Here is a 15,421-nt window from a genome sequence, read left to right as displayed (position 1 = left end):
TGCAGTTTTTGGTAGAAAGAGAGAAAAACTATAAATTTTTTATGAAAATAAAGATAATTGAGTTTTAATTTATCACATAACTGATTTATTGCTTATTGTATCAGACCTAGTTCTGTGGTTCAATTGATTGCTACCTTGTTTTTTTACTCTAATTATTTATTTATTTGTTTGTTTCTTTTTGTTATCATCTCCGGGTTGCGTGGAAATAATTCTAGTCCCAATATAATATTGTTACTATGTGTCAGAGTGACCTTTTGGCTTTTAGTTCTAATTTATGAGAATGAATAAAAATTATTCAAACCCTTTGATCTGCTTCCTGTTTTTGTTTTAAAGCCATAAACCTTAAAGCATTTTACTGAGATATTAAATGACAGACCAACTCAAAGAGCGAGATGCACATGGGCTTTTATGATTAAATTACACGCAGGACTCTGCCTCCTCATTAGGTGATTTCTAGAGGCAAATGATTTTATTTAGTGGTGTTATAGTAGAGGAGCCAAAGACAATACAAATGAAAAGGATTTAATTGTAAAATCATTTTGAAAATATTTTTCCTTGTCCTTTACAATGATGCATAAGCGTTACATAAAATCCCAATAAAATACCCAAAGGCTGTAATGGGGCAAAATGTGAAAAAGTTCTAGGAGTGTGAATACTTTAGTAAGAGACTGTAAACAGAAAATAACCTGGAGGAGAAACCAAAGCTGTCATCAGTTTTCCCAGATTTCTTTTTACAGTAGGATGGTGCTGCAGCTCCAACATGCTGCTCTCAGCTGCCGGGGTTTTATTCTGTGGTTGTCTGCTTCAAAACGGGCAAGTGCATGAAAACAAAGATGTCTTTAACACCTGGAAACACACCCATTCACACACTTTTAGCACCGAGTTTAAAATGTGCTTAAAACTTCAGTTTGAAGAGGAAAATTCTCCCAACCAGTCAATTCTGTGAAAGAACTTGGAGCTCATTTGTATGTTTGCAATAAAATTATCCTCATATCCCACATAGTTGGTCCGAGGTCACACATTCACAAACTGTAGGGCCATAACGTGATGGTGAAGCTGCTGACAGACAGACCAATCCTCTTCCTCCCGAGCCGCAGCTGAAACAAACCTGTCGGCTAAAGAGAAGTCAGGGGGAAACCCTAACTTTATTTTTATTATGCATTATGGATTTTTCTGCATTGTTTGTTCCAAATGATCAAGCAGTAAAAATGTTGAATTTGCTGCTAGAGCCACTAACTGTGTATATTATGTGCATGTTGAGGTGTCACATTGGAAAAAATTTATTTCAACAGCAAACTTAGAAACAAAGCTTCCTAAATTTCACAAAGAGTTTTTATGCTCGTTTCATATGCTTTTTGGCTCTTCTACAAAAGAGTTCATGTGCTGAAAGCCAGGATGGAAACACATTTGCCAAATAAGTTCTGATACAGCAAACTTTCCCATCTATTTGGTGGGTCTGTGCACAAAACTCAGAAAAATGTCTACAACTTTCTACATCTTATTTTTTTACAGCCATGCATAGCGTCAACATCTGATGAAATCACGTTTCGTTTTGCATAGGCTGGTTGAATCATATGTACATGGAAACGCACTTAATTAATTTTTATTTTATTTTTTACAACATTTTAAAAGGTTGCTCTAAGTTTGCATGACAACAGGATGGAAGCACAGCTATAGTGTGACCAGCAGGAAGCTGGGTGGCCATCGGAGCCCCGGGCCCCTCTGGCCTCTACGGAAGCTGCAGCGGCCCTGCTGCACTTCTCATTCCAAGCCTGTTCAGGACATCAGACATCATGTTGAGTTTTAGAAAACCTTCTGTTAAAGGTTTCGTTGGAGCCGGTGGCAGCGCCACCGCCACACCGCAGCCCGCTTCTTTTTTATCTCCCATTCACATTCAGCTGAATCTTTTTTCTTTCTGCTACACATCTCAGCTCTGAAAAATGAAGCTTTTAAATAAAACAGTACGGCTTTCAGGCAATTACGTTTTGTAACAGAAACGAATTGCGCGGCGCCGTGTTTTTAATTATTTTTGACAGCAAATGAATCACAAGTTTACTTCATTTAATTTACGAGGTTTTGCCTGAATTAAAATAATTTTAATTTGGAGATGCTTCATTAAGATGCTGTTTCAGTTTCTCCAGGCACGGTGGTCTTGTGGTTTCTGGTGAAGGAAAATGAATGAGGAGCTGGGGTGAAAAGGTGCCTGCTTACACAGGTCATCAGATCAGCTGCACGACTGAGAAACTCTCAGTGTGGATTTGTGTTTTTACACACACATAATACATACAGATACTAAAGGAAATGTCTTTTTTTTTTTTTAACCAAACATGATGAAATAAGAAGCATAATCATATCAGCTGAATGACTCCAAACCACACTGACATATAATGTGGTTACGTTTTACCACATTTACTTCATTAAATGAACATAATATTTTACTGGTTATTAGGCGCACCTGGTGTTTCAGTGCATGGAGTGGTTGTCCTACAGTTGGAAGGTTGTAGGTTTGATTCCAGATTCCTCCTGTCATGTCTATGGGACCATGGGCAAGGCACTAGACTAAGTGAATGAATGTAATTGTGGCTGGATTATGAAATGCTCTGAGTGGTCAGGGTGACAAGAAGAGTCCTATATAGAATCAGTCTATTTACCATTTATTACACACCCATTATTCAGAAGTGACCAAAATGATCTAAAAAATCTGCAGAGTGAAGCTGAGAATTATGACTACAAGCAATAAAAATCAATACATCTCTAATATTATTAGCAGCTTGATATGTTTAAAGAAAATGCGTCTTTATTACAGGATCATTTATCAGAAATGCAGTTCACAATGAAAAATTACAAATGAGTTAAATTGTATTCTGATTTTAAATATGGATTAACACATCAGAATTGTGAAGAGCTTCATTTGTCTGATGAATGTGACCCAGAAATCCAGAGAGTGAGCGCTCATTCTTTAACACATTCGAAAATATTTTCTTAAATTAACATTTAACACTAATAAGATGATCCATACCTTCAAGTCTTTCCTGATAGCAGAGCTGTGTCACTGTGTTTGTCCCTGGTCTTTGTTTCCTATGTAGACACAGGTTCCCATGGTGATAACACAGCTGAGGTGATCGCATCTCCCTCACAAAAGTTATATTTTTCTACCTGAATGAATAAAATTTGCCTGTTTGAAAAGAGAAGACCAGCTGATTTTCCATCTTAAACCGATCAAAATTGGGTTCTGCATCATTTCAGAAAGATCTGTTTTCATTCCTTAGAACAGGAGAGAGAGCAAACCTGAGCTCCTTTCAGAAGGAAAGGATGCCTGGTCAGGTTGATTCTGCCATCCTTATCCTCACCAATATAATGATAGAAGGTGAAAAAGCTGCCCGGTTAGAGGGAGCAATGCGCCTGAACTAACAGACCACGATATGGAGCCATGATAAAAATGACAGCAATAAAAGCACATTAATGACGATGGCAGCCGCCAGTGGAAGGGGATGCAGTCAGAAAAGAGCTGGGAAGACAACATGGACGGCATCGCTTCACCAATGATGATTATTTAGAAACATATTCTGAAAAAAGCCTCAGACTCAGAACAGATGTGCAGTTATAAAAGCAAAGCGCTCTGTTTGAAACTGTTTCTGGTAGCAAAAATCACCCAGAGCGATGGTTTGGTTATCAGAAGAGCGCCACCCGTTGCCCCTCTAAAGGAACGCTGTTTTGAACTCGACACCATAAAGAAGCCATGAGAGATACAGTTTGTGTAGTTAATGTAACCAGCTGACTGCTGATGTGGAATGAACAACCTGGGGTTCCCTTCAGCAGAAACTTGATGACACTCATTTTCATTTTTATTTTCAATACCTCAGATAAAATGAGGCTTCCCACATTAATCTAAACAATAGCTAATATTTCCAGTACCATGGCAGCAATATGTGACACACACCTGTTTGCTCTCACATTCTTTACATGCGTCCATGAATCAAACTCTAAATGAGTTATAAGTTAAATGCAGGTGTTTTTGGTCTGTTTTTATGGAAGTAATGAAAACATGGCAACTGCTGAATTCATGATGGAAGAATTTTCCCGAAACAGAAAAAATACAGCAGAATAAATAAAACTGCCTGTAGGTTTGAAACAGAACTGTGCTGTAGAAGACCTGAGAAAAAAACTAAGCTGGTAAAGTTGACTGACAGTGCTGCTCTGACAATAAACGAGGCAGTTACACTTTCCTTTTCATCATCATTTGCAGCAGTCCTTCTAATAGAAATATATAATAAGAGCTGATTTCCGTCTTCTCCTGTTTGCACATCATCAAGCTACGGCGTTCCTTCTCCAGCAGAGAGGAAGGCGGCTGCATTGCCAGCCGGGTTTGGCAACATGGATGTGGATCTTTATCCCATCTACTATCATGCAGTTATTCAGTTAGATTTATTTTCACTGCTTGACTTTTTAGTTCTGCGTGTTCTTTAATTTTTCTCCTTTAAATAGTTCCTTGAATTGAAGGAAACAAGAATGTGTGTGTTTTTGGCAGAGTCCTGCAGCGCCTAATTAATGAAAGAACTAATCTTCTCTTTGTTTTACGCTCGGCTGCTGTTTGATTCAGAACTCTGATCCACACTTCCTCTGTGTTCTCACTGCTGTCAGACAAATGAGTTCATTTCTTTGATCAGCTCCAATATCCAATACCTTCTGCAATATGTCACAATTTTAATTTTTGAAGTCAGTGTCTATATGCTTTTATATATATATATATATATATATATATATATATATATATATATATATATATATATATATATATATATATATATATAAATATATATATATATATATATATATATATATATATATATATATATATATATATATATATATATATATATATATATATATAGGAAAGGATATATTCATATTCATATTCAGTTCATATTGCAGAACTGTTAAATTAAATATCTACTAATATTCACAAAATGTCTGTTTACTTTTAAGTGTCAGTGGTAATTATATTTCGATGGATTCTGATCAAACATAACAGTGGTTTGCTGTTTTTTTTCTTGAAAATACACATTTTTATCATCTAAAGAAATAAGTGTGATCATTTTTTTCACAGATTAAGTAATTTCACAGCTGAAACTGATGGGTATTTTTATTAGTTGCAAATGTTTTCGAGAATAATTTTAGATTTGTAAGTTTTATATTGGGATTATTACACTGACTGAGTACAAAAAGGCCAGATTACAAGTTTTCTAATTTGTCTGACTGTCTCGGATGTAAGTCCAGTTCTGGTCAGAACTCCTTTCTTCCTTGATCTGTTCGATTTGATGCTTTTATTTTTCACTTCTTGTAAATGTTTTAAATCATTTGTATAATATTTCATATTCTGCCCTGTTTTCATCCTATCGGTTTGCATATTTCCTCTGAGTAAACTGTCAGTAAAAAACTCATCAGAGTTGCTGCTTCTCTTTGTTACGAGTTTCTCAACATTTCAAATCTTAACTTGTATATCAGTTGAATTAAATAATAATGTATGTTGTTTCTGGTTGATCACTTTTTCCTAATACATGCGTACACAAAAGAAAAATAAAATAAAATAAATCAAGAGCAGTAACTCTACATGGAACAGTTAGAAAATGACAATATATTTATAAAATTAAATAAATAGACTAAAAAGAACCAAATATCCAAAGTGGAAAAAATCCTGAAGTCCAGTTCTGGAAAAATAATGAGATTACTTCCAACATTTTCTACATCTATTATGGATGGATCTGCTGAGCGATCAGGAGAGAAGAGGATGAAAATCTGGATTATTCCTCCACACACTGATTTCTGAAACATGACTGGTGTGTTTTAAAAACTGAATATCAGCCTGCTCTCTTTGCATTATTTGAAGTCATATTCAAAATAAATATTTGAAATTATTTAATCATTAATTTTTCATCAAATTAAACAGAAATTGCTATTTTACTAAAACATCTCTAAGTAATGTCAGAGAAACTGCACATTTTAAAATGATCTCTGTTTAATACACACACCTGTATTTATTCTAAATAGACTTGTAGTTCTTTTTTTTATCTCAGGTCTCATCTAATTCTGCTCCTCTCAGTTACCTCTCAGTATTGCTTCCCCTGCAGAGTTCAAACACAACTTGAGAACTGGTCTAGTCAAAGATCACCTTCCTGCTCACTTTGCAGCAGATCCCTGCCTCCACAGCCGTTCACTCATCTAGATTTCAACTTTCCAACCATTTGGTCCCACCAACTGTCGTCTTTGTGCTTGGCACGTAACGGACCGGACTGGACAGCGTTCGGAACAAAATCTGACACATCCGAGCTTTAGATGCGTTTACATATTGCACATGAAAAGCGAACAAGTCCAGCGCAGAATCCCACAAAGACACGTGAATAAAACACGGACACGGAGCGCAACATCTCCACAGCGTGAGACACGGAGCTGCTCACATGGCTGGGCTTACACACGGCGAGGAAGATGCTGAAGAAACGTACCGCTTGTGGAGGAGAGCTGCAGACTGGATGCTCTGGTCCGCGCCGGCCGGAAGGAGCCAGAAAGACGCGCTGGTCAGTTTGAAGGAGGAGAGAGCTGCTTCCTCTCTGCTGCTACTGTCTGCCTCTGCCTGTTAAAGGGATATCCGCCACGGATTTAGCTGCACAATAAAGAGGTGCAGGAGGAGGGAGAGGAGGAGGAAGAGGGGCAGGAGGAGGAGAAAGGACAGACCGCGGCAGCTCCACAGAACTCAGCACAAGTCCTTAAGTTCATCCAACAGACACAGAGAGGAAGACAGAGGGCAACACCAACATTACTACTGGGATATTTGGACATTTTCACCCGGTCTCTGTCCGAGTTCCTTACGATGCTGTCCCACAGATTCCCATCGGGACGTGTCCGTCATAGAGGGACACATGGGAAATAACTGGGTTTCAATCTGAACTCCATCAGTTGTATATGGAGTCATGCAGAACAGACGGACTCAGTTATAGAACACCAATTCACTTCTCAAGGCACGTGATAAAAAAATCATTTCAGTTCATTCCAATTGACCCGATAAGCTCAATTAATGATTGAAAGTAGATTAAAATGTTTGTCACTAACCTGCAGCATCAGTTTCTCCTGGACCAGCATGTAGCGACAATCACGCATGTTTCCCCTCAATATGTTCAAGTCATTTGGTTCAGATCTAGTTACCATCCACTCAATGCACTGACACTGGTCATGCTTCTCCACAGTGGAAACACATTCACACACACACACACGCCCACACGCCCTCACACACAGCTCTGACAGGCAGCATGCCTGAACATGGGGCATTAAAAGCTCCTTGTCCACTTTTCCCACTGAGCCACAAACACAACATGAATGCAGTAGACCACCATTCATCTGTTTGGTTATTTTTTTTGTGGAATATAAATCAAAATTATTGGTGGAGAATTTGCCTATTCGCCATTTTTTAAGTCAGTTAATTTCAGGAACTTTATCACTAAGTCACACAATTTGTAGATATTTTAGTTTCATGTTTTCACTTTGACTAATAAATAATGGTGTTCTGCTGTTTGGGTTTTTCACCTCAGGTTAGAATTCAGTAACTTTATAATCCAGAACTGGTTGGATTAGGATGCTTTCATTCCATCGCATCTGTACTGCATTCTGAAATATTATGCTGTTGTGTTGCTTGATCCAGTCATTTCACACAGCAACTGAGGAGTCATATTAAGTGAACATGAAATATATTTTTCATCTGGTATTCTAACGGTGTACATGAAGCACATAAATACCTGCCCATGAATTTTAATGCTCTACTGAAAAAAGGGAAATGAAAACCACCAATTTCCAGTCATTGCTGGATGTAAAAGCATTCTGCACTTTGGTTTACATAATTTACTTTTTACAGTAAACGTTTATAAATGCAACTGACACGGCTCGCTTCACATAGCTTTCTGATACCAAAACTGTCACACCGGCATTTTAGAACAAGTTTAGTTTCCGTTTTTGTGGTGAATAAATCATTAACAGAGCAGGCTTGTCTGATGTAATATTGTAAGTTTCAGATAAACTGAATATTGGGTTCACATTAACTGCAAGCCAGAATCCTGAAAATGAACTATATATTCGGTATATACATGTGTATATACATATATGTATTTGAAGTTTAAACTTCAAAAATTCAAAATCTAAGCGCATGGACTTTCAATCAATGCAACAAGTTTTTTACAGTAAGATTTAATAATTACTGTTGTGCATTCTCCTATCGGATGGTAGTTAGTTTTTTGCAGAACGAGTTAAAAATAATTTTATTCTGAGCTCAGATGGAAACACCGAGTCTGAAGCGAAAGCGTTTCTGAACAGCTACAGGAATAATCAGCCAAATCACACAATTACAGTACATCACCTCCTCTGCTCCATCGACCAGCAGGTCAAGCAGCTGGTAATGTAATGAGCTCAATAAGGAGAGCCCAATCTGAAGCTCAACGCCACGCTCCCATAACAAGCACCTTCAGAATGGAAGTGGTCTGCATCAGGCGCCAGGACGAGAGTGCCATCTGGTGGACATAATGGAAACTCTAAAAACATAAACTTGTTTGGAAAGATGCAGAACTGACATTTGGAGATGAATTATGCAAGATCTAAAGCTCCTTCATCCTGCTTCACTTCCTCCCGCATAAAACTGATCCCTGTTCATTTGGTCAACTCTCTCATTTCATTTATACTTGATTCAGATTTTGTTTTGTTTTTTGTAGGAAACCTAAAAAAGAAAAAAGTCGGTTGCATTTGACTATGGTACTTTGTAATAAATATTCAATCATATCTCTATTTGGTCTTTAAATTATTGTTCTAAGTGTGGGAGGAAGTTGCTGGGACGTCCAGCTGTGCCCTGCAGCAAACACTCTACTATGATCCTTCCTCAACAAAGTACAGAGGCACAGCTTGACAAATCAGATTTTCCATCCACACAGTCCTGGAAAGATTGGCAAGTTTCAATTTATAATTTAATTCTTTAAATTCGGGGAAATTACTAAAAGCCTTCCCAGACTGACAATTGCCAGCAGTTGCTCTTCTAAGACTGTTGCTGCAATATTTCTCTCAGAGTGCTGACACAGCTGTTTGCTCCAGAGTTGCCAAAACGTTTCCTTCTGTAGAGGTGATCACCCTGACTGACCTTGACAGTTGGTGTGTTCACTTGATACTTTGACTGGACTTCTTTTCTGACATGTTGCATTATTCTTGAGCACTGAACCCATTACTGAGACTCAGTTATCAATCAGTCTGTCACATGCAGCGTAAAGGAGTTTTTAATTCACCCTGAAGAGACTCACACACTAAAAAAAAACTGCAATGAGAAAGTTTTATTAATCATGAATGAAAACCTTTTGGTGCTTGGAACCTGGCAGACATGGGCGCTGTGACCTGCAATAAGCTTGGATGGGCTAAAGGGCCACATGAGAAGGAACTACAAACATGACAGTTATGTGCTTGTTACGACTGGGGTCGTTCAATTTGATTATGTAAATAAGTGTGCAGGTACTTGTTTTTGATTGGTGCCTGGAGGACGACGGGGGACGTCCGATTGGTGGCTTCCCGGATGTGACGAGTATAAAAGCTGCTGACGTGGACTTCCTGAAGGATCCCTCCTCTGCTCATCTCAACCGGCAACACTGTTTGTTTTTTTGTTTGTTAAACCTCTTGGTTTGGAGTTTGTAGGAGTGAGCTGCCATTTATGTTACCTTAGTTCTTTCCTGTTTTTTTAGTTAGGGAGGTAAGTTTTGTCATTTGGTTTATTTATTTTCAGTTAGGTAAGTTGATTATTATTTAGATAGTTTCTTTTGTTTGTTGTTTTGGCATTAGCTCATTCTGAAGTTATATGCTCCATTTTCTGTCATATCTAAATCAAATACATATATATTTTTTAATAAATATCACTGTAAAATGTTTAACTTTGTATGTGTTGGCTGTTTGGGATGGGACGAGGAGGGACCTTTCATGTTATGATCTGGCCACCCCTAGACGGGTCGTAACAGTGCTTAAATATGATTACATCAATGTAAAAAATGTGCTCAATATTATTTAAATTTCAAATGTAGAGTCTTCTACAATATTTGAACCATTTGTTAATGAGTAGCTTTATTAATATGTTCTGCCATAACAGGAACTTTGAGGATATTCATGATCTTGATTTGGACTAAAATGAAAACGAGTTTGATGGCCTGTTAGAGGAAACTGTCAGGTCAGTAAGACATAACACTTCTGCATTTAAAAAAATGTTTTTTTTATTAATATTCTAATTTTCCAACAGGTTTTTCATCAGAAGTAAGGCACAATCATCAAATTGAACAAAAAAATAAATGCTAGAGATATATTAGTCTGTATAATGTGTTTCGCCTCTTGAATTGAGTTACTGAAATAAACTAGACTTTAAGATGACTTCATGTCTGGGCGCTGCGGTGGAACACCGGTAACGCACAACATATGGAAGACTAGTCCTCAACCCCAACGTCACAGGTTTGAGTCCTGGCCTGATGACCTTTGACCCCCCTCTCTTTCTCTTTACCCACTTTCCTGTCTGACAACTCTCAGATAAAGGCCACTAGAGCCAATAAAACCTTAATAAAAGATGATTCCATGTCCTGAGACGCATTCACAGTTTATGAAATACAACTAAAATATGAAACCTTTTCATAACTGTTTACTTTCCACCGGACTGCTGAATCATGAATGATAAGAATGAACTCCATGTTACTGAGGACAAATCATCTTTTGGACTGTGGAGACAGAAAAGATGATGCCTACTCTTCAAAGTATGTGTAATGTAATATATGCCTGGAAGCATCATGGAGGAGATTTCTGCTCTGAGTCAAACATGCTGAATGAGTTACAGCAGAACATCGGAGCGGTTACCGTACGATTCAGGCTGTAACTCTGCCTCACTGACAGAGACTCCCTCTGTCAGTCCGAGACAAACTACAGACTGTGGGGTCAAGACGAAGCTAAAACAGAGTCAGTCCAGTTAACCCAGGTAGTCGTATGCTTTAACATTATTTAGTGAGTTTGTAGTATTTAAGTACAACTGAAACCAGACATTTACATACACAGTGAGACACAGCTGTCATAGTGTGGCATTTAATTAAGTTCTCAAAAGCTTAACTGACATCTGAACTCTGACCCCACATCCCAGAGAAGTTAAAACAGAATCTGCATGGAGCAGAGAGGAGGAGGAAGTTCAAACTCTTCCATCCATTACAACAGATGAGGATCCGATCCCCAACTTCAACATCTCTCTGCCCAGCTCTGACCAAACGTTCAGACAGAAACCTGAAGAGCAGCAGAAGCAAAGGAGATGGATCAGCAGAGCCGCCAACAACTGATGGAGTCACCCTGGATGTGTTATTGTGGAAGACCAGCTCTGCTGTTAGCATGTCATGACTGTCAAGACAGCAGCAGTCTTCAGTCAGAAGACTCTTCACATTCATTGGAAGACTGACTGCTACTGGAGATCCTCCCTCCTTCAGCATCCATAATTGTAGGAATTACTGTACAGCATGTTGGTGAACTTAACAGCTGCTTTTAAAGTACTTTATGAATAAATTCACACTGACAAAATTCTTTGAAGATATTTGACTAACATTGAGTTATGACATATGTTCCCTTTGGGATGAAATAAAGCCACAGTTTATTTGTATTTTGTTTTATAGTAAGCTATAATTTTGTAACTATTGTAATGTTTCTTAATTAATGACAGAAAAGAAGTTTTACTAAGAGGCTTTTATTTAGTACATGCTGCCGACAATCACCTTAAGCCATAAATCAATAAGAAAAATAGAAAAACCTCTCAGACAATTTGGCCAATTGTGAAATAAAAAGTTTCACTTAAGAGTGTTTACATATCAAACATGGATACAATCATTTACAGGATGAAAAGCAAGAAATTAAAAACAGCACACTTAAATTACCACCTGGTGTATATGTTGTAGGAAAGTTTGTATCAACAAAAACAAGACTGAAAATGACCCACCACCTTCTACCCAACTATTGTTCAATAAACAGTGAGAGGCAAACTGAAGAAAACTGATGCTGTTGATTGATGGGATGGTGAACACATGATTCTGCAGCAGAAGATATTCTGAAAAGAAACATGACAGCATTAATAAGAGATGATCTTGCTGCTGAGGAGCCAAAGTGCAGTCAAGATAAAAACTGTTTCTGATCTACTTCTATGTTGTTTTCAGCTTCAACATTTAAAAAAAAAAGCATTAGAAAAGTTTTGAAAAGTAATCAATCAAAAGTAATCTGACCTTGAAGATAGCCAAAACGTGTTGGAACACAATTTTACCAAACTTACAAATATCAAATATGAATAAACAGAATTTCTCAGTGAGGAAAACGTTGGTGATAATGTAATAATAGCTATTATTGTTACTATTTAACAAGTATATAGTAATTAACTTTATCTATATGATAATTGTACTGTGGCTCATCGGTTCTGACAGCAGGAACATGAGGAAACTTACCTGCCTGGGTTTCTGCAGTTACATGTTGGGCTCTGTAAAACACAACACAGCAACTGTTACTCATCTGAGGACTTTCTGAGAGTCCAGATTGATGTTTGGGGAAAAAATATATATATTTCCCAGAATGTTCTACTGGGGACAATACTTTTCAGCAAAACATTTTTGGTTTTCTGACATGGTGATTGTACACCTGAACCATTTTCATTTATTTCAAAGTTGAGCACAACAGCAACAAATATTGAAAAAAATAAAAGCCGGAAACGTTGCTCTGCAGGTTCTGTAGATATCATTTAGATATCGTCATCAGTGATGTGACATTCACGAACAATCCGACTCTTTTAACAGCTCTTTACTAAGAACGGCAGGTCTGACTGAGAGCTGTTCTTTGTTTATTATCATAACTTAACTTGCTAACAATGCTCTGTGCAGACTGCAGCAGCTCTTATAATATTTAATGAAAAATATATGTATTTAATCAGCAAATAAATAAAACAGAGGAGAGTTCTGGTTTATGAGCACACAGTCTGGGTTTGTTTTCTTCGTGTCATGGCGGCTCTGCACTAGCTGGGGGCTACACTGACAGGCTTCATGCAGCAGGAGAGAGGATGAGGACGCTCCCTTCTCCCTGGTTTATTCTTCCTTGTTGCTCTTTGGTTAATGTGTATAGTCACATTAATTCTTATATTTAATAGTCCAGAGGAGGATTTGTGTTTTCTGCCACTGCATCTGTAGTCAACTTTTTCCTTCTACTTTCTGTTACATTTTTTTAAATTTTGTTTCAATATTACAAAAAGGACTAAAACATTATAAATACACACAACATTGATTTAAAAAGCTACACGGGTATTTAACAAGTATATTTTGAAATTTTATGTTTTATGAAAATATATACTATAATCTATAAGAACATACTTTGGTTATTTACAGATGATTCAACTTTTTTGTGAACTTTATCTCCAAAAGCAATTAAAATAAAACTATATTATGGATAAGACGGTTTGTTATTTGAAAAATTTACATTTTCAAAACTGGAAACTTTAAACAGCTCTTTGAAGTGAACTGATCCTGAAGAGCCATAAGCCCCGTCACTAATGGTCATACTTTTATCATAGAGGTTTAATGAATTAGATATAACAATATGTGGGTACATTTCCACAGGTTTAAATGATTGTTTTTATGAAACCATTGTTCTCCCAGCAGGTTTCTGTTGGCTGCAGTCATATGACCAGGCATGTCACAGGGAGGGAAATCGAAAGCAAAACGGATTAAGCCAAATTCAGACTGAGGGGAATTCCTGGACTTTGGTTCTGATTCAAAAAAATATCTATTCCAGAAAGATTTTAAATGACCAACTCACCCCAATTGTAGTCTCTGGATGTTCCCGCATGATTAACTCTGCAGATGCATGTTTTGCCAGATACTGGAGTGAAGGTGGCGCTCTTGGTCAGGTGGAAGTGCCAGTCCTGTTTGAAGGCCAGGTCGGTCTGCACAGGGTTGGGGAGTGTTGTGCCATCACACAGGAGGTCAATGGTGATGTCAGGGGGGTGGAAGTTGCTCACATGGCAAATCAGAGAGTTTTCTTTCCCGAACTCTCCAGGGTTACGGCTGTAGATCAGAACCTTGGGTGGAGCTGGAGGCAACAGGGCAAAAAACGGTCGTCATTTCACAGGATTATGGTAATTATTCACATTTCTTCTGCAAATAATTCCTTCTCAGTGTCTCAATTTAGACTTTGAGATAATGAAAAAGCTTCGTCAGACTGCTAACATATAAAATAAGTTCTCAATACAACCAGAGATCCTCAAAATCTTTACTTTTATTTCGCTTAAACATCAAACTAGTGTTTCTATGACAGTTCAGACATTAAACCTTCACGTGTTCACAGAAGATAAATAATTTGGCGCAGAGAAGCAACGGTAGAAAAGAAAGACAATTTGAAAATTACTTCACACTGTCGCCAGTAGGGGGAGATATTCAACAGTCTGCAATGTGGGAAAATCGAAACTAAACTCAGATCAAGCTTTTTCTATAATTATTTTATGCTTCATATTTGTCCTTGACTTCAATTCCCGCCAACATTGAAGCTTTCGGGAGAATTAACTAAAAGAAAAACATATTCTGTACATATATATTAATTATGTATATATATAATGTCAATTACAACTGCGTCTATATCGAGGCCTCATCAAGATCAAATCAACAAAAAGACACCAATGGTGTCGCCTAAAACGTTGTTACTGAACAGAACACGAAACTGTTGACAGCGTCAGAAGATCAATCCTGTAAATAGGAAATGTTTCTGATATTCTTCAGTGTGATGAAGAATATCACACTGTTTTATTCTATCCTGGCAGAATTAAACAGAAGATTTTGCTACTTACAAGTTTTGCAGCTCACTGCGCAGAAAACAGCAACCAGAGCTGCGAGACACAGCAGCAGCTTCATTTTTACTTCACTTTCTTCTTCTTCGGGTGGCGGAAGGTTTGGAACAGAACCGGCTCTTTCTCCGTCCTCTGATCAATAAACAGAAAGTGCTTCAGCCTCGGGTTGAATACACATCAAATCCCGCCCACTCTGTGACCTTAACCAATCAGGAATTTTATATCCTGACGTTACCAGGTAAAATATGACCAAACACGTTTGCGTTAACTGTAGGCTGAGACGAGTTTTGGTAAACGGGTTAGGTGTTTCCGTGTTCTGAATTCTCCAGACAATGAACATAAAAACTAAACCTTTTGGGGTTTTCTCTTACAGTGTGAAAGTTGTAATTGAGTTCCTTTGTTTTCAAAAAAGGAAACGGTAGGCTTAATGTGTTCTTTTTTGGATATTACCAAAACTTCCTTTTCTCTGGTAACTGGTTCCATAAACCCCATCCTCCCAGTAACCCAGTATTTCCAGTTCCAATTAAC

The 15,421-nt window shown here is 37.7% G+C and overlaps 2 protein-coding genes across 2 annotated transcripts in view; both read right to left on the bottom strand.

Annotated features, from left to right (window-relative positions):
- LOC116736776 (metallophosphoesterase domain-containing protein 1-like) overlaps positions 1-6,888 on the bottom strand; it is a 77,111-nt gene extending 70,223 nt beyond the window's left edge. The window contains exon 1 of the mRNA XM_032589524.1: positions 6,501-6,888. The gene's annotated coding sequence lies outside the window, so the exon portion shown is untranslated. The remainder of the gene's footprint in view (positions 1-6,500) is intronic.
- Positions 6,889-11,748: 4,860 nt separating this feature from the next.
- Positions 11,749-15,076, bottom strand: b2m (beta-2-microglobulin). Its single transcript, XM_032589421.1, has 4 exons — positions 14,894-15,076; positions 13,870-14,142; positions 12,513-12,544; positions 11,749-12,124 (listed from the first exon to the last, which is right to left on the bottom strand). The coding sequence occupies exons 1-3, from the start codon at positions 14,955-14,957 to the stop codon at positions 12,531-12,533; spliced, it is 351 nt and encodes a 116-aa protein (XP_032445312.1). The 5' UTR covers positions 14,958-15,076; the 3' UTR covers positions 11,749-12,124; positions 12,513-12,530.
- Positions 15,077-15,421: the final 345 nt, after the last annotated feature.

The sequence above is a fragment of the Xiphophorus hellerii genome, chromosome 17 (assembly GCF_003331165.1).
Source record: "Xiphophorus hellerii strain 12219 chromosome 17, Xiphophorus_hellerii-4.1, whole genome shotgun sequence".
In the NCBI taxonomy this organism is placed as follows: domain Eukaryota; kingdom Metazoa; phylum Chordata; class Actinopteri; order Cyprinodontiformes; family Poeciliidae; genus Xiphophorus; species Xiphophorus hellerii.
Note: the sequence above shows the minus strand (reverse complement) of the source record. Positions and strands in the feature narration are given on the sequence as shown.